At 36.7% G+C, this 26,292-nt stretch overlaps 3 protein-coding genes across 3 annotated transcripts; 2 read left to right on the top strand and 1 right to left on the bottom strand.

The window, feature by feature from the left end:
• Positions 1-329: 329 nt before the first annotated feature.
• On the top strand, positions 330-9,050 carry LOC141665905 (protein trichome birefringence-like 12). The gene is made up of 4 exons (XM_074471894.1): positions 330-928; positions 7,410-7,547; positions 7,899-8,148; positions 8,326-9,050. Exons 1-4 carry the CDS (start codon positions 390-392, stop codon positions 8,605-8,607), a joined length of 1,209 nt encoding a protein of 402 aa, XP_074327995.1. The 5' UTR covers positions 330-389; the 3' UTR covers positions 8,608-9,050.
• Positions 9,051-10,291: 1,241 nt separating this feature from the next.
• Positions 10,292-12,055, top strand: LOC141701024 (uncharacterized). Its single transcript, XM_074504687.1, has 2 exons — positions 10,292-10,688; positions 12,015-12,055. Exons 1-2 carry the CDS (start codon positions 10,292-10,294, stop codon positions 12,053-12,055), a joined length of 438 nt encoding a protein of 145 aa, XP_074360788.1.
• A 180-nt stretch (positions 12,056-12,235) lies between these two features.
• Positions 12,236-14,497, bottom strand: LOC141665893 (putative oxidoreductase At4g09670). The gene is made up of 2 exons (XM_074471879.1): positions 13,889-14,497; positions 12,236-12,965 (listed from the first exon to the last, which is right to left on the bottom strand). Exons 1-2 carry the CDS (start codon positions 14,357-14,359, stop codon positions 12,345-12,347), a joined length of 1,092 nt encoding a protein of 363 aa, XP_074327980.1. The 5' UTR covers positions 14,360-14,497; the 3' UTR covers positions 12,236-12,344.
• Between the last annotated feature and the right edge of the window lie 11,795 nt (positions 14,498-26,292).

The following is a 26,292-nucleotide window of genomic DNA, read 5'->3' as shown; positions in this document are numbered from 1 at the left end:
TTTTATTGAACCATTAATTTTTTTTACCTTTTTTGAAATGTCAAGGAATTATAATTTAAAATTTTCTAATTGTTGGATAATTCTGGTTCATAAATTATTTAACTTCAAAGGAAAAAGCTGCATTAAAAATTATTATGAGCAATTTTTAAAGGAAAATAGAATATTTATAACATATATATATATTCTTAAATTCTAACAAAAATTTATTCATAAAATACTTTTTATTATATTTTAAATGTTCTTTTTTAATTTTTTGGAAAATAATTTATTTAACCGCGCAAATCGCGGTTTTTTTTACCTAGATATATACACAAGAGGTGTCATGAAAATTAAACATTGTTCACGCCATTAGATCCCTGCACCAGAAAAATGCAAACAAATGCATAACAATGGCTTCCAAGCTAACCCCAAAGCTCTTAAAATACCTAATCATCTCTACTTTCTCTCTCATCTTTCTATACACCTCTTTTTTCACTCTTCATCCACCAATTCAAACAACCCCATCTTCTTCAAAACACTCAATTTCATCTCCATCACACTGCAATTTATTCAATGGCAAATGGGTTTTTGACCCGACCCGAAAAGCCATCTATGATTCCACATGCCCATTTCACAGAAACTCATGGAATTGCTTGAGAAATCAAAGGGAAAACATGGGTCGGATCAATTCTTGGAAATGGGTCCCTGAAAAATGTGATCTTTTTAGGGTTGACCCGGTTGGGTTCATGGGTTTGATGAGGAATAAGAGAATTGGGTTTGTTGGGGATTCATTAAATGAGAATTTTTTGGCTTCTTTTTTATGTATTTTGAGAGTTGGTGATTTGGGTGCTAAGAAATGGAAGAGAAAAGGGGCTTGGAGAGGTGCTTTTTATCCTAAGTTTAATTTGACAATTGGGTATCATAGAGCTGTTTTGCTTGCCAAATATCAGTAAGCGTTCTCGAACTTGATAGCGCCTAAATATTTTTAAAAATAATGTCTGTGTAGATGAATGTATTTTGTTATGTTGTATATCATTTGCTACTTGTTGTACTTTAGAGTTTGAATTAATGTTGCTGAGCATATACATTTTCTGTTAATAGTACATTTTCCATGGTAATGTGCTTGTACGGAATCTCGGTAGTACTGCTAGACTTTGTCTTCATATTGTTTTATTAGTATATATAAAATTGCATGGATTTGGTATGGAGCATTGTGTTTTGACATATTTAGATTCAGTTTTTCTTTAGGCAAGTAATCTGTTATTAGTCTTGTTAGTATAGTCGGCTTACACTAAACTTCTTGATCCCCCTGTATATGGTGTTAAGCAGTTAAATTAATACTCGTCCTTAATGAGCATTATAATACTAATGCCAAGTCAGCAAAGGATTGTTTGCTGAATAAGATAGCTAGCAATAAAATAGCATTAGCTTTTACAAGAGTATTACCTTTTACACAAACAACACCTTAGAGTTAGTTACTTGTTTTGTATATAAAGACAACCTGTGAACATTCTATTTTCAATTTTTGAGAAATGATTACATAATTTCATCTCTTCCTCTCTCTCTCTCTCTCCTCTATCTCTCTCTCCTCTATCTCTCTCTTTTCGGTTATTTCCATATCCAAACCAGAAACATCTTTATGGTATCAGAGCTTATACGATTCAGCAAATCTTCACATCAATGAATAGAGAATGATGAAATACACACAGATTACACCGATTACACAGGTTACTTCTTGAAACACGATTTTACGATCAACAAAGGTACTTTTTCATCGATCTGTCTTCTTATGACGAAAGTTTCGATATAACCTTCTGATCTGTTCTTGATATCGTTGATTTGAAGAAGTATTTTTACTGAATTGGTGGTTTTTTGGTGAATTTCAGTGAATAAGTAGATATAAGGTTTGGTTTCTCTTAACAGAATTCTAGGTTACATTTCTATCTAAATCTTCAATTAGGATAAATTTGTCTGTTTTTTGGAGAGTTTTGATTGCAAAAATGGCGTATGCTAATGTTGTTCAGAATATTGGTATACAAAATGAAGATTTAATTGAGGATGAACAGGTTGAGGATAACAATGCTAATGACAATAACACTATACCTGTCACTTCTAATATGCATCCGCTCTACTTAGCTAACATTGATCATCCTGGTTTGATCTTGATTTCGAAGAAGTTAACTGGTACTGATAATTTTGCACCTTGGAAGCGTTCTATCACTATTGCTCTTTCTGCAAAGAACAAGTTAGGAATTGTTAATGGTAACATCCCTAGACCTGCAGAGGATTCTCCTTTAAGAAATCAGTGGGATAGAGTCAATGACATGGTCATTAGTTGGATTCTGAATACTATATCAGATGAAATCAGTAATGGAATGGACTTTGTACAGTCTGCACAAGAGATGTGGGCTGAGTTACATGATCAGTTCTCGAATGTCAATGGACATCGAGTTTATCAAGTTCTGAAGGATTTACATGCTTTGGAACAAGGAGATAAGTCAGTTGAAATCTATTACCACAGAATGAAGAATTTGTGGGATGAATATGCTGCTTTAGAACCAACTCTCCTTTGTAAATGCAATTGTACTTGTGGTAATCATAAAATGCTGAAAGATAGGGATCAAAGAAAGAAACTGTTGCAGTTTCTTATGGGCTTGAATGATAGTTTCTCTTCTGCTAGGGGTCAGATTTTGATGATGAATCCCCTTCCTACTCTTGCTCAAGCTTTCTCTTTGATTAAACAGGAAGAGAAGCAGAGGATAGGCAGTAGTAACTTGAGTATGTCTTTTATGGCTAATAGTAATAAACAATTGCCAAAAGGATCTGGTTCTATTGCATCTGAGAATACTGGAAATACTAAGAAGTTTTTGAGGTGTACTTATTGTCAAAAGGAAGGGCATATTAGAGAAAGTTGCTATAAATTGATTGGTTTTCCACCCAAGGGCCGAGGAAGAGGCAAATTTGGTAATTCTGGTGGTTCTGGTAATTCTGGTGGTTTAGGTTTTAGACTTTTCCATCTCAAGCAATGCAAGTATCTGCAACTTCTCTTAATCAGAATTCTGGTGCTCAAAATACTGGTGTTTTTCAGGGTTCTTCTCAGCCTTTATCACATGCTATTCCACCTTTCTTAATCAGAATAAGAGTCTAGAACAGCTACAACAACAAATGAATCAGATGAATCAATTCATGCATTATATGATGCAGAATCCAGGACTACAACAACAACAGTTACACACACCTGAAGATCATGTCTCTAGTATTGCAGGTTTGGCATTCTCCTTACTATCCTGTAAATCAAGTTTTTCCAGTTCTTCTTGGATAATTGATACAGGGCCTCTAACCATATGTGTTGTGACATGAGTCTAATGCATAATCTTAAAAATATTTTGCATCCTTTCCAAGTAGCCTTGCCAAATAATCATGTTATACTTGTTAATCAGATAGGTTCAGTCTATCTCAATTCCACTATAACACTTGACAATGTGTTACTAGTTCCTGCTTTTAAATGCAACTTGTTGTCAATTAGTAAGTTGACTAATGAACTGCATTGTACAGTAGTCTTTTCTCAAAAATCATGCATTTTTCAGGGCTAGAACCAAATGATTCTAGGCACTGGAGTGGAATGTGATGGATTATACTACTTCATTCAGTCTCATAATCAACTTGCTGATATTTCTCTTGGCTCTCATGTCTCTACATCCACTGCCACCTCATTCAGTGCTACTTCATCTCATATTTCTCCTTCAAAGTTGTGGCATATCAGATTAGGGCATGTTTCTGATAATGTTTTGAAACATATTCCTGCAATCAGCTCTAAATCTATTTGTAATAGTGATTGTCCTGTTTGTCCAAGTTCTAAACAAACCATGCTTTCATTTCCAAAACATAGTGATTCTCAAGCTTCTAAGATTTTTTCTTTAGTTCATATGGATCTTTGGGGACCATATCATGTTGCTCCAACTTTTGGTTGTAAGTATTTTTTAACTTTGGTTGATGATTGTAGCAGAGGTACTTGGACTTTCTTGTAGTCCACCAAGCAAGATGTCTGTTCTACTTTTAAACAGTTTACAAATTATGTTCAAAATCATTTTCATACTGTTATTCAAACCATTAGAACAGATAATGGAAGTGAATTCATTAATCATCAATTTCATCATTTTTTGTCTTCTTTGGGCATACAACACCAAACATCTTGTCCTTACACACCCCAACAAAATGCTAGGGTGGAAAGGAAACACAAGCATTTGTTGGAAATGACTAGAGCTCTTCGATTTCAATCTTGTTTACCTTCCAAATTCTGGGGGGAGTGTCTTTTAACAGCAACTTATATCATCAATTTACTTCCCACTCCTGTTCTTAATTTTTCATCTCCTCTGAAATTTTGTTCAAGCAGAAACCAGATTATAGTCTTTTAAAGGCTTTTGGTTGTCTATGCTATGCTTCAATGCATCCTACAGACAAGTTGTCTGCTAGAGCTATACAGTGTGTGTTTGTTAAATATCCTCACCTTCAAAAAGGGTATAAATTGTTAAGGCTTGATACTCATGCTGTTTTTGTTAGTCGACATGTTAGATTTCTTGAAAATATTTTTCCCTATCAGCTCAAATCATCTTCTTCTGATCAGTCTGTTCAATTCTCTCCTGGAAATTCTTATACTTTTCTCAATTGGTTAAGTCACAATTTTTCTCCTGTTTCCAATTCACAAGATGCTCTTTCTGATCACATTAATCATAATGATGCAGATTGTTCAGTTCAATCACCAATTGACACAGATGTGCCTTCTTCTACATCTGATTCTTCTGATAATATCATTACTACAGAAGATTTTTTAAACTCCAATTCACCTATTTCAGTTAGTAATTCAGTTCCTTCTAGAGTTTCACACAGATCTAAAACTAGACCAGTTTGGTTTAAAGATTACAATGTTACTACACCTGATTTAAAAACTGTCAATAGTCAGGCTCTTACTGTTCAAGCAAATTCTGCTGATTTGATTGTTGAACCTAAACATTACTATGAAGCTATCAAGGATAGTGATGGATTGATGCCATGGACAAGGAATTACAAGCTTTGGAAGATAATAACACCTGGGTCTTGGTTCCTCTTCCTCCCGGAAAGAAATGCATTGGATGTCGATGGGTTTGTAAGATAAAAACTTTACAGAATGGTCAGATAGAAAGGTTCAAAGCCAGATTAGTGGCTAAAGGATATACACAGGCTGCAGGTATTGATTATCATGATACCTTTGCACCAGTAGTTAAGATGGTTACTATGAGAACACTTTTAACAGTTGCAGTAGCAAAGCATTGGCACATAGAACAACTTGATATTAACAATGCATTCCTTCATGGTGACTTACATGAGGAGGTGTATATGCAACCACCTCTGGGTTATAAGCTACCTCAAGGATCCAATTTGGTTTGCAAATTAATCAAGTCTTTGTATGGTTTAAAGCAAGCTTCAAGGGAATGGTTTGCTAAATTACATGTCAGTTTACTTGATGCTGGTTATGTGCAGTCTCAGTATGATCATTCACTCTTCACATATTCTTCTGAAAACAGTTTTATTGCTGTGGTTGTGTATGTAGATGATATTCTTGTTACTGGGAATGATATGACCTTGATTAACGGTCTTAAAGATTTACTGCATGTCAAGTTCACAATCAAGGACTTAGGACCAATCAAATATTATTTGGGTTTAGAGGCTTTCAGGAATGAGAAAGGATTGCTTCTTTGTCAACAAAAAATCATTTTGGATTTATTACAACAAGCTGGTTTGACAAATTGCAAACCTCTTTCCGTGCCCATTGCTTCTCATCTAAAACTCCATAATACTGATGAATCAGGACCTCTTCTTTCAAATCCCACAGTTTACAGGACTTGGGTTGGCAAGTTACTGTATTTAACTACCACTAGGCCTGATATTTCCTATTCTGTTCAGTTACTAAGTCAATTTCTTCATGCTCCGAGAGAGGCACATATGAAAGCAGCAGTCAGAGTTTTACAATATCTCAAATGTACCATCACACATGGTTTGTTCTTTTCAGCTACCAATGATTTACAATTACAGGGCTATAGTGATAGTGATTGGGGAAGTAATCCAGTTGATCGACATTCTGTTGGTGGTTACATTTTCTTATTAGGATCTGCAGCAATTTCTTGGCGATCAAAGAAACAATCTTTGATTTCCAGGAGTACAGCAGAGGCAGAATATCGGGCTCTTGCTGATTGCTCTTGTGAAGTAGTTTGGCTAAAAAACATCTTGTCTGATTTACAAGTTCAATTAACAGGTCCTGTTACTTTATTTTGTGATAACAAAGCTGCTGTTGATCTCACAGCGAATCCAGTATACCATGCTAGAACTAAGCATATAGAAATCGATTGCCACTTTATTCGAGAGAAAATTCGACTTGGTTTGGTACAGATTACTCAAATTGCTTCTAAAGATAATCTTGCAGACATTCTTACAAAAGGACTGGGCAAGAGTCTGCATTGGAATTGTTCTAATCTTTTTGGATTATCTTTTCTTAGTGATACTTCTGATGATAACAGGGCATCTGACACAACAGTGAATGCAGCTGTGAATGTGGGTAATGCAGCTAAGGCAATGCTCGTTCAAGGGGGGACTAATGAGCATTATAATACTAATGCCAAGTCAGCAAAGGATTGTTTGCTGAATAAGATAGCTAGCAATAAAATAGCATTAGCTTTTACAAGAGTATTACCTTTTACACAAACAGCACCTTAGAGTTAGTTACTTGTTTTGTATATAAAGACAACCTGTAAACATTCTATTTTCAATTTTTAAGAAATGATTACATAATTTCCTCTCTTCCTCTCTCTCTCTCTCTCTCTCTCTCTCCTCTATCTCTCTCTTTTCGGTTATTTCCATATCCAAACCAGAAACATCTTTAGTCCTGTCTTCATAGAAGAAAATAAGAGTAGCAGTCTGCCTGAGAGATTTTTTAGGTTCCTTGTCCTCTATATCCGAATTTACCAAAGATAGTTCATAGAATTCCCTTTTGGTATCTCCTTCATAATTATAAATTTCGAAGGTGCAGTGAAATTGTATATTTGAACCAGTGAAAATGATAACACAACATAAAGAACAAAGAAACATCTTCAGTTGATCTAAAATAGTACTTAATTAATATTTTAATTTGCTTGTTTTATGCAAAATAACAGATGTTGAGTTTCTCCCTCAGAGTATTCAGATTGTGAATCAAGTTCATTTTTTTCTTTCCATATCTGACTTATCTGTGATGGAAATATCTCATTATTTGCTTAGTAATATTTATTACCAAGACTTATGAAAGTTCAATTTCTATTTCTTCATCAAAAAGTTGTATAAAATTGCTGAGATAAAGTTTTCATTATTATTGTTTTTTGAATTAATACAACTTTACATGCTTGTAACTGATTAAACAAAAGGTGGCAGCCAAAACAATCCAAGGCCAGCGGGAAAGATGAATCAGAAGGAACATATCGAGTAGACGTTGATGTTCCAGCTGATGATTGGGCTGGCATCGCGGATTTCTATGATGTTCTCATTTTCAATACTGGGCACTGGTAAGTTCTTTATATTGTTTACGTCTGTTTACTTTGTGTTCTTACCATATATATGTTGATATGGATTCTGACATCTTTCTGATGATATGTAGAGGTTGCCAAGTGCTAACTATGTAATAAGATTATTTTCGTTCCTTGAAAATATATAAAGAACTACTAGTAACTAGCTTTACTGCGTCCACAATTCTCACAAGGTGTGAGGAGAAAATAATATTCTAGTTTTGAGGCAGATGGGAAGGCAGGAATTGGTTGTCTGGGTCTGGGTTGCTATGGGTGCAGCATTGTAATGGAATGCGTAGTGTTGAATTTATACAACTTGCAAATACTTATGTATTTAATTCTCTTTACCAGGTGGGGTTATGATAAATTCCCAAAGGAGACGCCCCTTGTTTTCTACAAGGCAGGGAAACCTATACTTCCACCCTTGGGGATGTTGGAAGGCTATAAAGCTGTCGTTGAAAATATGGCTGCTTATGTACAGAGGGAATTCTCTAGAAAATCACTTAAATTTTGGCGTTTACAGTCACCTAGGCACTTCTACGGCGGTGAGTGGAATCAAAATGGGAGTTGCTTGTTTGACGCTCCTCTCGAGGAGGCCCAGGTATGACCATAACAAAGGCAAACTCATGCATTTCAATAAATATGTGCAACAGCTAGGGCCCTGTAGATTCAAGGAAGGAAAATGCTATAATAGCCCAGATAGGTAATGTTATCTAAATTATAGTTTTTAAGTATGAAGAACAATTTTGACCCATTTCCTTTGTTTGGTGAGTTCCAGCTTGACTCATGGTTTGACCCCAGTGTGAATGGAGTGAATAAAGAAGCAAGGCAATTTAATAGATTGATTCGAGAGGCAATTCAAGGCACAAATATTCGAGTACTTGATTTTACTCACTTGAGCGAGCTTAGAGCAGATGCTCATCCAGCCATTTGGTTGGGAAAAAAAGATGCTGTAGCAGTTTGGGGTCAGGACTGCATGCACTGGTGCTTACCCGGTGTTCCTGACACGTGGGTTGATATTTTGTCACAACTTATTCATGATAGCTTAGAGACAAGATGACGAGTGTAGTCCAATTTTTGGTCGAGGTTTAGATTTTTGAATTCTTCCGGCTTTTACAGAATTGTTGATCAGAGAAGACCCTGTGATGTAGACGTTTGCTCATAGCCTCATACAGAGGTCTAAGCATACCGTTCAGAACTCTGTTGTTGTAGCCATATTTGATGTGGAAGAGATCTGCGGTTCTGTTACTCTTTCCTCTGTATAATTAACATCTTATCAACACGATATACCTGAATCCTGATGGTATCTACAGAAACAGAAAGGAGAGGAGACATTTGCTTATTTGAAACTATAAAGCTGTAAATTTATGAATTTTCGTCATGACCAAGTTTCATCTGGTAGTCAAATTATTGAAAAGATTTGGTATATGTGATGACATTTCTGCATTGTAGTTCTTGAGGATTGGTATACAATGATACGATACTCCTATTTCTTTACAGGAATGTGTCCTTTTGTACTACTATCAGTTCCATAAATACAAAAGGATATCTACAAACTTTTTTGCTACTTTAAATTTTCTTTGATCGAAAAGTCTAGACCTACAGTACTTCCTCCATCTTATATTATGAAATTGGCTATAAATTAGTCAAAATAATATAATATGAAATGGAGTGATTAATTAGTATGTCAGTATTACGGGAATAAGTTCCGCATAAGCGTATAGCTAAATTTGGTTCTATGACCGTAATACAGAACTAAATTTAAATACTATCTTGAACAATGCATAGAATGTAAAAAGAGAGTATAAATAGATAATTAAATCTATATTTGAAATTAAACATGACTATAACTATTTTTCATTAACAATCAACTGATAAGACAAAATGTTAATTTCCCTTGAACATCATAAAGTAACTAGAAAAAATGTTTGATGATTGCAATTTACCACTACTATTGTAAAATAAGTTTCTTTTAACAAAATCATTCAAGATGACTCCATATCACCTTCGCATTCAATCATAGTTCAATTGCAAGCTTTGTGGAATCAAGTACAGATCATGCACGATAAAATAATAATTTTGATAAGATAATAATAAAATATTAATCTTGACAAAATAATATTTTTCTCTATTTACAATATAATACGGACAGTGTAAGATAATATTTTTTTTTCGTCTCAACCTTATTAAATGATTTAACTAGTACACAATGATATTTTTGACAATCTAGCCGGGTAATCCCTTCCATTTTACTGAAAATAAAGTAAGTAAGTTTAATATTTTAAAAATAATATCTATAGATTGTTCAATTTTAAATTTAGAAGTATATTTTTATATTCTTTAATGTTGAAATTGATAAATATATTAAATTATTAAAATTATTCATGTATCGAAACTCTACTACATGCCTATATTTAGCTTATGAGAATGAGACGAATTTAAATTAAATATAAATGATTTAATTCTATTTATTCTATGTAATTATACCGAAAAAATCCTAAAGTGAATTCCCATGCCACATTCATTCTAAACCCTTCGATTTGCAGAATACAGAGCTCCTCATGTTTTCAATCAACCCCCTCAATTCTTCCCCATCATCGACCTTCAAATTTCTCAAAACCCATGAATCAAACGCTCAAATCTCAACATGGGCCTCTTTATTTTCCCCCAAAACTCAACCCCTTTTCACCCCTTCATCATCCACCCACTTTTCCCACACCCCCACCAAGACTCTCGCCAAGAAAATGAACAGTGATGCTGAACTCGCATCAGATTTAGCTTCAGAAATCGAGAAATTGAAGACCCATTTGGCCAAAAAAGAGGAAGCAGTGAAGAAAAAAGAGGAAGCTATGAAGAAAAGTGCTGAAATTTTGTTCAGAGAGATGTGTAAACACTTGGATATGCAAGAAAGTGAAGTGATGAAGAAATGGAAGAGTTTGAATGAACAGGACAAGTTGGGGTTGGTTAATGAGTTTGTTGCGGAATGGGGTGGTGATTTTCATCCGTTGTCTGCGAAATCTGTAATCGAAATGGTGGATATGTACTTGGTTGAAGATGTTGAGAATGAGAATATTAATATAGCTAGTGATGATGATGAGGCTAGTTCTTCGATGTCGTTTTCGAGTTTGTTTAAATTCTTAGGTTTGTTTTAAAATAAGTGGCTAATGGTTATTGAAACTTTTTGATATGTAGTTTGTTGAAGGTGTTGATTATGAAATGAATAATATATCTAGTGATGATGATAGTTCTGTAGTGTTTGAGTAGTTTGTTTTGATTGTTACAGAACAACTAATTGATGCTCATTGAAGTAATTTACATCTGTTTCATAGTATAATTTCCTCCTATGTATGTGTAGTTTGGTTCTTTTATTCTGTGTTCATTGTTACTTCTAGTTCTGAAGTCGAGCAATCTATTTGAGCTTGTTTGGATTAAAGCTTGTTAGAGCATATGCACACCCGTTTAGAGCATCAATTTTTCATGAATTGATAGAGTTGATTACTGTTTATGTGAAATCAAATTTTTTCTAAGTTTTTATACAACTACATCAATTCATCAATTACTATTTATCGGATAAATAATACATTATATTAGCTATTTTACTTAAAATTGTAATTTTTTATAGTACTTTTTTTTTTAAAAAAATAACCTCTAAATGTTGATATTCTATACTTAATATTGCTATATAATAAAATTCATATATTAAAGATATATAATAGTCACTTTTAATTAAATATTAAAATTCAAAATTATTATATCAATATTTACTAAAATATAACCTCTTTACAATAATATCTTTTCTAATTTACACAAATTTTACCGTATTATAAAATTTTGTGTAACAGATGAATATTAAAATAATTTATATATCCAAACTGTTGTCAAGTGTTGAAGCAAAAATTTGGTGGACGCCGTCAATTGATGCCGGTCGAGTACTCCTTTGATTTTTAAAGGAGTTATTAATGAATCAATGATGGGAGCAATATCTGACCGCTGCATTTCAGTTGTTCACTAAGCCATCGATTCTTCTGCTGAATTAACTTAAAAAGCAGCCCTGTGCATATGCTCTTATGGAGTAGCTAAATTAAAATTAGTGAGCTCTGCTTGTAGATGCATATTTATCTATACTTGATTTTGCAACATCTCATACTGAAACCTAGATTGGTAAATCAGATGCTGGGCAAAGTTTTATAAGAGGTGTTAATTTTCATCCATTGTTTGCAGAATCTGTTAAGGAAACGATCTATGTCTTCTAGAGTTAGTATGGTAATTATGAGAATGATAATGCATAGTTTCAATGGTGTTTCATAGTTTGTTGGAATTCTTGGGTTTTTTCTCAAAACCAGTAACTAATGGTTATACGAGTATTATTGATGGCTTTGATGTTAGATGTATATTGCAAGTTAAGTGAGTATTTTGATCCATAAATATAATTTTTGTTCTAATATTTTGTGTTAAATGTTTTGTCAGGTTCTGAAATTGAGCAATCTATTCGAGTTTATATGGATTAAAGCTTCTTATCGAATAGCAAAATTGAATGACTGAGCTCAGCTTATATTTGCATATCAATCTACTTGATCTGTAACATCTCTTTTGATATTTGAACCTAGATTGAAACCTCAAATGCTATATAGTATATACCATTGCCTTGCCTTGCTTTGGCAAGGAATGAAGGATATTTATGGAACAGATGCCGTAACTGTGATAATGAACATAATTCAAAAAATGGGATACATAACAATTATTGTGATTGATACACATTGACCATGTCTGAGTGAAAAATGTTCATAAACAAGGTTGTTACATATGTACAGGTTCAAAACCACAATTAATGGATTTCATCACTGCATCCAGTACAAACTGAGTCATTCTACTAACTTCTGCCCACTTCTGATCTGGTAGCCACCCAGAATATTTGATTCCTTGAGTCAACCTAGAAAACTCTTGTACCATTCTAGCCTCTTGTGGAAGCCCGCTAGTGTCTACTAGAACTTCTTCGGGTTTTACATTCCATCCTATGTGCAACTCTGCAAACTTTGCACTTGTTGTGTATTGGAAGGATGCAGAGGTCTCCTCGTAAGGGATTATGAAGTCTTCCAGATGAAGTGATCCATTGGAGCCAGAAATGGACAAGTCCATGGTCTCATGAGCAAGGAAGGAGCAGAAGAATTTGGCAACTAGTTCTTCTTTTTCCCAGTGCAAGGAGGCAATGCAAGAGAGAATGACTCCATCTGAATTGCGGTCAAGAGAAGGTAATGCAGTTACTGTTGTAGGTAATTTGTTATTCATTGCCCACAGTATGGCTCCGATGCAATACCATCCTGCATCTCCTAATGCACCGAGGGAGTCCAAATCTGCTTTGACTCTCACATTATTCTCAAGAAATCCTTGGCCGGCATTGTATGATGATGAGCTGTAAATCTAATAAAACAACTAAATCTTTAATTTTATGAGCATTTGGAATTGGAGTCCAGATATTACTTGCACGTACAATGTGGCGATTCTTTACACATGGAAAGAAAATATACGATGAGTGTATTTTTTGATCACTCTGCCTAGTGACTAGAGAGTTTGTGATTATGTTGGATCTGACGAATTGCTACTGATAGATGCAGTTGTGATAAAACACATTGTTGCAGTATTACTATGATGAGAAGTGGAATCTAAAGTAAAGTATCAACTGTTAAATTCCAAATTATTCTCTTCTGTTAATAGGTTATAAATTATGTACTACATCTCTTTCAAGAAACTGTTCTGCTTTTTTGTAAAAATCAAGTACAGCAGTATCTTAACAAGTTCCTTATAAATATTATAAAATATTAACTCTTAGTGATTTAAGACATGATTTTGAATTTGAATTCCAACAATGACCCTTATTTTCATTACTTCTTATTATAATAATAATAAATTTGAATGAAATATGAAAGGAAGAGAGAGAAAAGAACTAAAAATAAGAAAGAGAAATCAATTTTTTATTGACAAAAATGAAATAAGGGATAATTTGTGGTTTTTTAGAGATAAGGAATGAGAGAGGTGTCTTAGTGATATAAGAAACCACTAAGACACTACTAAGACACTGTTGGAGTGCAATTTTTTATCATATTTCTTATATTTGGAATTAAGAGCACGTTAAAGGGAGTTGTTGGAGTTGCTCTCACATAACTGAGTGGCTGATTTAGCTTTATTGGTATGTTAAAACTATCTTTATCTCTACATCTGAGTAATTGTGATGCGAAATTGAGAATCACACTTTCGAATCACACATCAGCAATTGTTAAAGTAGTACATTTGCAAAAAAAAGGCTTTATAATTTTTGAATAAACTAGCGGGGTAGTATCACTTACAGTTTTGACTTGACCAAACAGTTCGGAATCAGAGAGCATTTCCTTAATTTTGGCAGTCCTGGGATGATGATACCACATACTTCCATCCATGAACTGAACACCATTGGATCGACACGCTTCCAGTATCCGATCAAGCTCAATGACATTCAGAGCTGTCGGTTTCTCCAACAGCAGATGCTTTTTCTTTTCAGCAGCCAAAACAGCCCATTCCAAGTGAAGACTTGTAGGCAGTGGCATATAAACAGCATCCACTGAAGGGTCATCTAGCAATTCTATGTAGCTGCCGTAGATCATCACTTCTTCATCTGAGTAACCATTTTTGATGGCGAATTGCTTGGCTTTTTCTAAGGATCGACTAGCAATCGCGTAAAGGGTTGAGTTAGGAGACATTGTAATAGCTCTTGACACTTTTCTTGCTATTTCAGCACACCCCATTATGCCGAAACGAATTGGTTTTGTGGCTTCAGCCATTTTTACCTTTCTTGTTTGTTTGGTAAGTTTTTGGAGACTGATGGATGAGTGTATCCCTGCGTTTTCTGCTTGGGGAATATCAATGATATTTCATACGTGTGTTGTTTTCTGCCTTTTGTTTGTGGATTGCATCTGTAAAGCCAATTCTATGGTAAAATAAAATAAAATCAAGTTGCAGCAGTGGATGAAAGTGAAACTGTAGCTTTCTACTGACAAAAGTCAAACAATCTTGTAGTATTAGAGCATATGCACCGCTCAATTTTAAAAATTGATTCAAGACCTTTTTCAATGTTTTGCTGCCAGGTGAGTATGCAGCGCACTAAAAATTACTCCTTCAATTATCAATGGTCCACTAATTCAGCAAACATCCCGTTGATTTTCGCTGGAGTGTCCAACGGCCATTAATCCGTGGGACCCTCATATTTTGCACTCCTTTTCTTGTACAATGCCTATATTTTTGCTATTATGTTTTTAATTCATTTATGTTCTATGTTTTTTAATTTTAATTTTGTTTGCTACTTTTGAATTCAATAAAATAAAACGATCCAACAATATTCAATAAACTGCTCCTATAAATCTAGATCAAGACACGTGTCATAATGTGATTCAACGAAAATCTTATCAAAAATTTAAATTTATCCACAATCTTATCAAAAATCTAAAATGATCCAATAATATATTATTGGATATTATTTGTGGGACCATTAAATAATATGAAATTAAATTTATAATATATAGTATAATTATTTATTTAATGAATAGTAATTGATGAATTGATGGAGTTATGTGGGTGTATAAAAACTAAGGAAAAAAGTGAATTTAGCATGAATAGTAACCAACTCCATTGATTCAATTGATGAATTGATGAATTGACGGCCTCGACGGGTGCATATGCTCTTAGCAATTGATAAACAAATGTGACGTATTGACGGAGATTGAAATGTCAATATTACAATAATATAATCACAGAGACTAGAATTTGAAATTAGGATAAAATTATACTATAATAAATTTATTTATTTAATAATGTAGTTATAGTCATGTTTATAACACTCATGTCATGAGTCATGATACTGTACATTGGAAGTGAACTAGCTGTGGAGTTCTATTTTCATGAGCAGAGCACCCTTGTTCTAAATCAATGGTAATACTTTGGTACGGTAAAACATTTTTACAGTAATATACCCGAAATTGAGAAAAAATATTTTTATATAGAGGTTATTCTTAAGTAGAGGTTAATATATAAATTTTTAATTTAAAAATTAATTAAAAATATTTAGTTATATAATTTTATTATAATATCAATAAGTTTCTCGAACATCTCGCAAGTGATGTTCGTCTTAATTGAAGAAGAAATCATTGCAAGAAATATGAAATAAGCGCAAGATGATGATTCAGAGGATGATAGTGTAGAAATCGAAAAAATTTCGAGACAAGAAGTGTCAAAGATGCTCGAAAAAATAGGATTATTTTGAATACAACAAGACGGTGATTTTGAAGTAGTATGATCAATTATTTTTAAAAATCTGATGCATCCGATTCAGAATTGTATCAAATACGATTTTTATAATAAGAACAAACATAAATCATGTATATATCAGCATATACATATTATATAATCATCATATGATTATGCAATTCACATGAATTTCATTTATTCAAAACACACACATACACACACATATATATATAAACATCTTGTCTCATACATGTCTATATATCATAAAATCAGTAAACACATAACGAAATAATCACTTTTCGCAAGTAGTTCTGATACCATTGAAGGATTTCGAGGCATAAAACGCAACGAAAACTGTAACTGAAAATGTAAAAACTAAAATTTTGGAAACCCATCGCATGATTCATGCGAAAAATAGATATTTAATTCTTAGTTCAGATTGTTTACCTTAAGAAGTTTTACAGATTGGTTGACTAATGGAGATCCAAGTTTGTTCAATCACAACACATACCGCTCTCGCGATCTACCTCTATCGGTATCTACACAAATATTTGAACTGAAGAATTGGATGTGTACTAGCACAAAGTCGTTTCTTTTTGCTCTCTCCATCTTCTCTCTAGGCGGTTAGAGCTTTTAAATAAAAGTCTTCCCCCCCATAAAATCAGCCACAAGAGATATTATATAGAGAGTAAAAAAACGTATTATAACTCTTAACTAATTAAAAGTTATTATTAATTCTAAATTTCTATTTGTATTATAATTAAGTCTCACTTAATTATTTAACAACTGAATTTCATAATTAATATTGATAAATTCGAATATTATTATTTATCTAATAAATTATGTCATACTTAATTAATATTATAAATAATTTGAATTACTTTAATTTAATTTAAATCCAATTTAAATTAAATAATTATTCAAGAATTTATTGTATGTGACCCTATATGTTATTATTATGTTGACAACGAATTTTAAATCTATAAAAATTGTAAACAATGAGCGGCATCTAGTAATACATCATTGCTACCCAAGTAATAATAATTAAATCGGTCAAGATAATTTTTGATGTAATCAAAGTACATCAATTGTCGTATATAAATATAACAATTTCAAGTCTAAGGATCATTACATCATTATCACAGTGAGAATTACTAATGACACAACTGTTGTTGAATAAAAACTAGGGTTCATAAGTTTTTAATGTTAGGGTTTGCGAGTTTCGAGTTTTAATGGCTATTTTCGCGGTGGGGACTAGCTGTCCTTGCAAGATGCATACGTATCTCTGTATTGTAGAAAATCAAGCCAAAACGTAGTTCTAGGTTGAGGAGTAGAGACCTTTATATAGAGGCGAGTCTAGGGTTAGACTTGTGTTGGGAGACTTGGTGGACAAGTCTCCAACTTAGATGGTAATTAGGACTCATGTAAGGCAAGGAATTATGGATCCTTCCTTGTACGAGTTAGTGTCTATGTGGGACGTCATGTCTCTATTCTTTTAGTCGTATTGGGCCTAGTCCATGAACAACTTTTGTTCGTGGACCATGATGACCTCTGTTCGTGGGCTTTGACTTCCTGGACCGTCTTTAGTCTGTTACGAGCTTAGACCAGCCCGATTTGTATCGGGCTTTGGACAAGAATTCCAAACATAATTAATGTGATATTTAATGTATCATTAGTATGTATTTTTTATCCATATCATTTCTCCCCAACTTTGGGGAAAATACTCGAGTTTCTGTGGAAGTTATAATAGTCTGTTCGCGACTCGGGGTACTTTCGGCCCTTCATGGATATTGGCCCTTCATGAATATCATTGTATTATCATAAAGTGTGGAGCAACCTACACGTTGACAACGACTCATATAGTGTGAGTATACACATTAGGGCCTTTGGACAGGCTAATTGAATAGTTTTTGACACTAAACAATCCTAATCGGGACAAAAAAGCGAGCGTTTATCACCTCTTGACCTTCTTCAAGGTCAATTATAGGATGAAACCTTCTAATAAGCCCTAATCGGGGCTAATTTCCATGCATAAGCTGCTAATTAGGATTAAAATAGCCTAATTTTAAGCTAAAATACGCTAATTGGCCTTAATTGAGGCTAATCTGTCCTAATTGGGGCTGATTTATCTTAATAAGGACCAATTAGTATGCATAATCCACTAATTATCTCCAATTCGCGCTAATTATGTGTGCGAATAAGTTAAACGACCCTAATGGGGGTAATTATATTACACGAACTACTAATTACCCTTGATTCAGGTTTACGTGTAATATACTTTAATCGACCCTAATCGGAGTTAAATCTCACTAATCGACCCTAATTGGGGCTAAGTTCAAAATCCAGAAAATTTCCAAAAAAAAAATGATTTTTTCCAAAATTTTTCAAAATTTTTTTTAAAAAAATTCGCAGGAGGGTCACCGGAAAACCTCCAGGAGACCCGGGACCAATCTCCCAGGAGGTCTTGGTTGGACAGAGCCTCCCTTGTGGAGGACTCAGCCCCTCCTGGTTGGTTGGGGGTGAGCCTCCTATTGGCCGGGAGGTGAACGTCCTGATTTTTTTCTAGGAGGTTCTACTCGGCGCTAAGCCCCCCAATGTGGAGGACTCGACTCATCCTGCTCTTGATCGGCCATGGAGCCACATCCGTGGTGGTCCTGGTCGGCCGAGTCGTGGAGTCTCTCGAAATTTTTTCTGATATGGTTCTCGTGAACGTCCTGTACTTGTTCTAGTGAACGTCCTGCTCTTGTTCTAGTGAACATTCTGCTCTTCACGAAACTTATTTCCATGGACGTTCTAGTCTTCACGAAACTTGTTCTCGTGGACGCTTTAGCCCTCGCGAAACTTGTTCTCATGGACGTTCTAATTTTTACGAAACTTGTTCTCGTTGGGCGCCAAATTTTTAAAAAACTTTCGAAAATTTCCTAGGAGGGTCATTGGGAATTCTTCAGGAGGACCTGGACCAACCTTACAGGAGGTTTTGGTCTCCATGTGAAGGACTCAGCCCTTCCTGCTCTTGGTCGGCCATGGAGCCACCTCCATGGTGGTCCTGGTCGGCCGTGAGGTGAACATTCTCCGAACTCTTTGTATTCGTCCCGTGATTGTTCTGAGCTTGTTACTGTGAATGTCCTACTCTGTTTCGGTGGACGTTCTACTCTTTTTCTAGTGAACGTTCTGTTTCTGTTCTCATGAACATAAACTTCTCTTCACAAAACTTGCTTCTCAGAACGTTCCCATAATCGAGTTGTGGATATAGATGGCCATTGATGTTGGATTAGGAGCTTGATCTTGCTCTAATCTTCATGGTTTTCACTAATCTTTGTGATTAATGTAATTAATCACCAAATTAAGACTAACGATTTATGTTTAGCCTTCATCTGAATTTTCTTGGAGGACTGATACGATAAGCGACGTTCTGCGTCGCTTTGTTCTTTTACTACATCTCTTTTTCTAATTTCTTGATCGTTTTTCCTACCATTTTTCAATCTTCTTTCGAGAGATACCTGCTAGTGCGAACCAGGCAGAGTTGTGACTTTCTATAGTAGGTACCTCTTTTCCGATAAAAGAAGATGAGAAGTGCTCAATTTCATTCACATTTTCATTTCTCAACTCCTCTCAAATTCGCTCAAGTTTTAGAAGCTCTCAACTTCTCAAGTTTTTCAAGATGTCTCAAGGTCCTAGCAAGCCCTCCATCTCGGTTAAGGAAGCCATGCACAAGAGAGAAACACTTCGATTACTGAAAGATATAGCTTTTGTTTCTCCCAATTCCCTTAACCACTGTTCCAACAGTTTAAAGAGCATGTTTGATGAGTGGGCTGACGAGTATCCGAGCACCGTTCACTTTGATGCAGTCAAGCACAAGAGCATGCTCGATGAAGAGGACGTCGACGAGATTCGGTCAAGTTACCCCTGACCTGACTGTGTAGAGGTTTTCAAAGCCAAGTCCAATGAGAGGACTTGCAACCTGAGTGCCAACAAACTGTATGTGTATAAGGCAACTTTAAAATCCGAGCTATGGTTTCCACTGCACTCTTTCATTCCGAGACTCCTTGCTGATTTAAAGGTTCACTCGTTTCAGCTTTACCCCAACGGGTGGGCTTTCATCATTCTTTTTATCGTGAGGTGCAACGACGTTGGTGTTCCACTGAGTGTCTTAATATTTTAAAGTATTTTCACGTTTAAGGCATCTCCTTTCTCTGGGCCCGACTAGGTTCTTCTATAACACATGCCTCGTGTTCCTCATATTGAGAACACGCACTCTCTCCACGACTTTATTCACCAGTGGAACAAAAAGTTTGTGGTCTTGGAGTAGAAGGAGGGCGACTGGGGAGCCTACTTCAGACGTGATTTCAGCTGTCCAATAGACAGTGCTCACTACATCCTCCACCTCACAGATGCTGAGCTCTACGATCGCGATCGCCTTATTGATGATAATGGAAGAACCCGATATTGGTATTTTTTACAAAGACGAAGCTCGTCGAGGCTGGCATTAGCAGTCTCTCTAGAGAGGGTATTCATTTTTATTCTATCTCAAACTTGGTCAAGTTTGTTCTTAAATCCATCTTTCCTTTGTTTTGTTTCAGTTGCTGAGGCCCCGGATGCACTGACTGATAAGAGTGACATGATTACGGGAAGGATGGCCAGGGAAGCTTCCAAGCAGGTTAATCGTATTTCCAAAATCCCGGCTTTCCTTGAGGTCTCCGGCTCTGGAAAAAAAAGGTCAAGAATTAGGATAAAAATGTGAAGATCCCCTTCAAACTTTCGTGGGGTATATCCACTAATGACTCAATGTTCGATGGTCTGGCCCTTGCTCTTGAATGGTCCATGAATTGTATCACTCCCCCAGACCTCCATCACGTCTCATCAGGTGAAAAGCTACTCGAAGCCGAGGTGTTTGGGGCTCATGCCTTGTATCAGGTACTCCTAACTTGTAAAAATTTCATTCAAGTGCACTTTCTTCAGTAAATTCTCTTCAGAATCTTCACAAAATTTTTACAGGAGGTTCACCGGTTGTTCCCCAGGAGGCCTTGGACTATCCTCCCAGGAGGCTCTGGTCGGCCAATGGCCTTCATATGGAGGACTCGACCCATTCTGATCTTGGTCGGCTGGGACCAGACCTTCGTGAAGGTCCTGGCCATCCGGGGCTCCCGTATGTTGGGGACTCGGACCTGTTGAGTCTTGCTCGACCTTAGTATTTTACCCCTGTTCCCTTTGGAGTTAACCTTTTTATGACTTCTCATTTTTGTTCTCTTTGTTAGGCCAATGCCTACTTTGCTGCATCTTCTACACAAAGCATCAAGATGAGGAGCGACTATGCAGCACTGCAAACCTCCATGAACAAGATAAAGATCTCTTCAGACGAGTGAGAGTCTAAGGCACATCAAACGGAGGATAGAGCCGCTCTCCTCGAGAAAAAACATGCCAATGAGATGAAAAGGAGGAAGATGGAGTGGAGAAAACTTGTGAATGTGTATCATGGATCCAAAGAGTTTCTCTAGATGATGGATGATCATGATGATCAGATGCGCTCTGTGAACTTGGCTATATGATGGAAAAGAGGCGTCAAGGACGTTTATGGCATGTATGCAGTTTTGGTTGATCCGAGCCTTTTTACTTGCCCTTAGAAAGTTCCCGTGATGGATCCACTCGGACAGGCCTCCGGGTCCGTACCCAAGACCTCCTTCCAACAGTCTCTATCCACTTCGAGCTGCAGGGGTTCTGGTTCTATGGGCAAAGCTCCTTCAGGAAGCCCTAGCTCCAATGAGGCTCTCTACGGGAAGATCCGGAAGCCCGTTCCAGGGAGTAGCAGTTTTTTCTCCGAGGCTGGTTCTGATGAAGATGGTGAAGAAGAGGAGGATGAGGTCGCTCAGGAAGAGGGGAACGAAGAGGAGGAGGAAGATTCTTCAGATGAGTGATTTTAATAGCCTTGCATGGCTTTAGATGCCAAATATGGCTTTTTATTCAGAACTTTATTTATTTGAACTCTCATGGTTTGTCACCTATTTGTCCTTCAGGACTAATTTATGATCTGTTAGGATCTTATCTATGCATCATTTGGTTTAAATCCATACTTATCTTTTATTTTCAGTATTTGGTCCTTCGGGACTTGCATTCTTTAGATGCTCGTACTTAAATAAATTGGTAGACAAGATGATGGAAATAAATTTGCATAAATAGATAATATCCTTGAAAAATGGGTCCAACCATTACATAAGATGGTTTCATCGAACTTATTTATATATCTATTACTAAGTACTAGGAACATGTTAGGAACGTCTTAAACATAATAAACCTTCAGGTTTGAAGTGTGTCAAGTGCGAAACACTTCATTACCGTTCAAGGTTTCAAACTTGTAGGATCCTCATCCTAATGTCTTCCTGGCCTTATAAAGCCCTTCCGAGTTAGGGGCTAGTTTTCCTCTCTCCCCGACTCCTGATTCCTCAATCTTTCTCAAGACTAAGTCTCCTTGCTGAAAGAACCTTTCCTTAACCATTCTATTATAATAGAGGGAGGCTCTTCATTGATGCTCTACATTGCGAGTGTTGGTCTCATCTCTGACCTTGTTAATGAGATCAAAAGCAAGCCTCATGCCTTCTTCATTAGTTTCTGGTTCATAAGCCTCAACCCTAGGTGATCCATGGGTGATTTCTAGGGGTACCACAACTTCGGCTCCGTAAGCCAGTATGAATGGGGTAGCTTCAGTTGTCACTTTGCAGGTGGTCCGATATGCCCAAAGTATATGAAGCAACTCATCTGCCCAAATATTCCTCGAGCGTTCGACCCTTTTCTTTAGTCCATCAAAGATAATCCGGTTAGTAACTTCTGCCTGTCCGTTTGCCCGTGGATGGGCAACCGAGGTAAAGCGAAATTCTATGTTGTTATCATCACAGTAATCCTTGAACTCTGTATTATCAAATTGTCGCCCATTATCCGTGACAAGGATGCGTGGGATACCAAACCAAAATATTACATTTTCCCAGAAGAATTGGGTAATTTGCTTGGTGGTTATCTTGGATAGTGTCTTAGCCTCAATCCACTTCGTGAAGTAGTCTATGGCTATCATAATAAACTTCCTATGTCCCGATATAAGCCTCTCTAAGGGTTGTCGTACTATCGGAGCATGCCTCTGGAATCTGTCACATTTCTTTACATAAGCCTTCACATCAGCTAACATCATTGGCCAGTAGAACCTCAATCGAGTTATCTTGTGAGCGAGGGCCCTGCCCCCCAAGTGCTGTCCATAAATTCCCTCATGGGCTTCCTTAAGCGCCTCCTCTACTTCAAGAGGTCTCAAGCACTTCAAGTATATAATAATAAAAGACCTTTTATACAGAAGGACTTCAATCAATGAATACCTCAATGCTCTCACCAAAAAATTACGTGCCACCTGTGCAATATTGGGGAGCCATCCGGTCTCAAGGTGAGTTTTGATGGGGTCTATCCAACAACTTGCCACACCAATTGGAGCTATCAAGTTTATGACATGTATAGTAGGGGTCTTAGGACCTGGAAGTAGATACTTCTTGAGTAGTTCTCGATTTAAGATGAGGCGAACTTAGACAGTGCATTAATGTTAGTGTTCTTTTCTCGGAACATGTTCAACGTACCATTCATCAAACTGAGTCAGTATTCTCTTCACGATTCTTAAGTACTTGGCCATTTTATTATCCTTGGCCTCAAACTATCCCTTGACTTGAGTAACCATAAGTTTTGAATCTCCACAAACTTTAAGGTTTTTGGCCCTCACGGCTCTAGCCAAGCCTAAGCCGGCTATCAAAACTTCATATTCTGCTTCGTTATTTATAGTCGAGAAGTCCAACTTCAAAGCATACTCAATCATAAACCCCTCGGGGCTTTGCAAGACTAGGCCCGCATCACTATATTTTGCTTTGGACGCTCCGTCAAAATGGAGAACCCAATACTCTTTCAAAGCCAAATCTTCATCTTTCTCTTTCTTCTCTCCTCTGGGGTTATTATCTCTTTCCCCCGACTTCTTGGTCGCTAATGATGCATTCGACCATAAAGTCCGCTAAGGCCTGAGTCTTAATGGCTGTTCGAGGCTTGTACTTGATGTCAAATTTTTCCAACTCAATTGCCCACTTGACGAGCCTTCCATTTGCTTTCGGGCTATGAAGAATATTCCTTAAAGGTTGGTCCATCAGGACTTTGATCTTGTGAGTCTGGAAGTATGGTCTTAACTTCCCCGAGACTGTGACTGGGCCAAGCGCAAACTTATCAGTGGTGGAATAGTTCAACTTCGCTCCATGGAGCAACTTGCTCATATAGTAGATAGGCTTTTGGAGTTTCTGTTCTTCCTTTATCACCACTCACGTCTTGTTCAGGTACTGCAAGGTATAAGTAAAGGATGTCCTCCAGACTAAGTTTGGCCAACAACGGGGCATCGGTCATGTACTTCTTCAGCTGCTCGAAGGCCTCTTGGCTCTTAGTTATCCACTCAAATATTTTCACCTTCTTGGGGGTTTTGAAAAAGAGTAGGCATTTATCTCCAAACTTGGAGATCAACCTCCCTAGAGCTGCGATTCTTCCGGTCAGTTTATGAACATCCTTGATGGAGTGTGGTGGTTCCATGTCTGGTATGGCTTTGATCTTATCATGGTTGGCCTCATTTCCACTCTTTGATACCATGTGACCCAAAAATTTTCCAGACCCTACACCAAAAGTACACTTGGTGGGGTTTAACATCATCTTGTGGTGCCTTAGCACTTCAAATACCTCTCTGAGGTAATTAATATGATCGACCTAGGCTAGGATTTTGACTAACATGTCATCAACATAAACCTCCATGGTCTTTCCAATTAGATGGGTAAATATCTTATTTACCAATCTCTGGTAAGTAGTTCCTGCATTCTTAAGTCTAAAATTTATAACAAGATAACAAAATACACCAAAGTCAGTTATGAAATATACCTTGGGGTGTCATCTTTGTGCATTTTGATCTGATTGTAACAGCTAAAGCCATCCATAAAACTCAGCATCTCGTGTCCAGCAGTGTCATCGATCAGGGTATTAATCCTTGATAGAGGATAACAGTCTTTAGGACATGCATCATTCAAGTCCGTGAAGTCAATACACATTCTCCACTTTCTATTGGCCTTCTTGACCATCATGGGGTTAGACAACCACTCAGGGAATTGCACTTCCTCTATGAATCTAGCTTCTAGGAGCTTCTCAAACCTTCTAGTTAATGACTTCCAGTATGTTAGGGGCATAAGTTCTCTTATTCTGCTTCACAGCCTTCCGGGTCGGATTGATGTTCAACTTATGAGTTATGAGGTTGGTGTCAATCCCAGACATATCAGCTACCATCTAGGAAAATACATAACTATTCTCATGTAAGAAAGTTGTCAATTGGCCCTTCAGCGGATTGCCCAAAAGATGCTCCAACGTACGTGACCTTCTCCGGGTCTAAGGAGTCTAAGGGAATTGGGACTATGTCCTCCGCTGTCTTCCCTCAAAGTTCTTCATTCTCATATACATCCATGTCTTCTATGGGGAGAACTTTCCCCCCAGTTCCATCGGTTCTAAGTGCTGCAACATAGCAACTACGGGCCATTTTATAATCTCCTCTTGTCTCACCGACACCGTTCCTAGTTGGGAACCTCAACACCATATGGTAGGTTGAGGGCACGTCCTTGAACGCATGGATCACTGTTCTTCCCATTATAGAGTTGTAAGTAGAAGCTGCCTTAACAACCTGAAAGTTTAAATCTGTGTGGCCTCTTTGGGCTCTTCCCCAATAGTCACGGGAAGTCATTTTGCTCCTTCAACTTGGAATTCTACTTGGTTAAACCCGTAGATGGGAGCGTCGGATGGAGTTAGTTGGGAGTCATTGTACCCCATTCTTAGGAATGTGACATAGAATATAATAGCCACAGAAGATCCACTGTCAACTAATACCCTCATAACAAGACAATTTCCAATTATCAAAGTAATAACCAGAGGGTCATCATGAGGAAACTTCAAACGTTCAAGATCAGGGTCACCGAACTCAAAAGTCATCTCTATCTTAGAGTGTTTAGGTGGCTCTCTGACTATACTCATTACTTCCCTAATATAGGCTTTTCTAGAGTTTTTTATAGTCCCATCTGCTATCAGGCCTCCTGATATCATGTTAATTACTGGCCCTCGAGGCTGTGGATTACGATCTCGGTCGTTACCCCTTCGGTCGTCGTCTCTTCGATCATTATCTCTTTTTTGGCCTCCAGCCTCTTCACCATTGGCGAAGCATCCGAATTTTCCTCTTTGGATCAGATACTCAATTTTATCCTTGATTTGCCTACAATCATCGTTACATGACCAACATCTCTATGGAACATACAATATCGACCATTGTCTCTTTTTTTGGGGTCTCCCCTTAGTGGTTTCGGCCATCTGAACTCGTTGTCCTTCTCAATTTCCATTAGGATTTGGCTCCTTGGAGCGTTCAACTTTGCATACTCAGTGAACCTCGGAGTTT

The sequence above is a fragment of the Apium graveolens genome, chromosome 1 (assembly GCF_009905375.1).
Source record: "Apium graveolens cultivar Ventura chromosome 1, ASM990537v1, whole genome shotgun sequence".
NCBI classification, from domain to species: domain Eukaryota; kingdom Viridiplantae; phylum Streptophyta; class Magnoliopsida; order Apiales; family Apiaceae; genus Apium; species Apium graveolens.
This window is presented reverse-complemented; position numbering and strand designations above follow the sequence as displayed.

Coding starts and splice junctions, on each gene's coding strand:
- LOC141665905 (XM_074471894.1), top strand. CDS start 390: ATGGCTTCCAAGCTAACCCCAAAGCTCTTAAAATACCTAATCATCTCT. Junction 929..7,409: donor GTTTTGCTTGCCAAATATCA/GTAAGCGTTCTC, acceptor ATTAAACAAAAG/GTGGCAGCCAAAACAATCCA. Junction 8,149..8,325: donor CTCCTCTCGAGGAGGCCCAG/GTATGACCATAA, acceptor GGTGAGTTCCAG/CTTGACTCATGGTTTGACCC.
- LOC141701024 (XM_074504687.1), top strand. CDS start 10,292: ATGAACAGTGATGCTGAACTCGCATCAGATTTAGCTTCAGAAATCGAG. Junction 10,689..12,014: donor GAGTTTGTTTAAATTCTTAG/GTTTGTTTTAAA, acceptor ATGTTTTGTCAG/GTTCTGAAATTGAGCAATCT.
- LOC141665893 (XM_074471879.1), bottom strand. CDS start 14,359: ATGGCTGAAGCCACAAAACCAATTCGTTTCGGCATAATGGGGTGTGCT. Junction 12,966..13,888: donor TGTTTGGTCAAGTCAAAACT/GTAAGTGATACT, acceptor TTGTTTTATTAG/ATTTACAGCTCATCATCATA.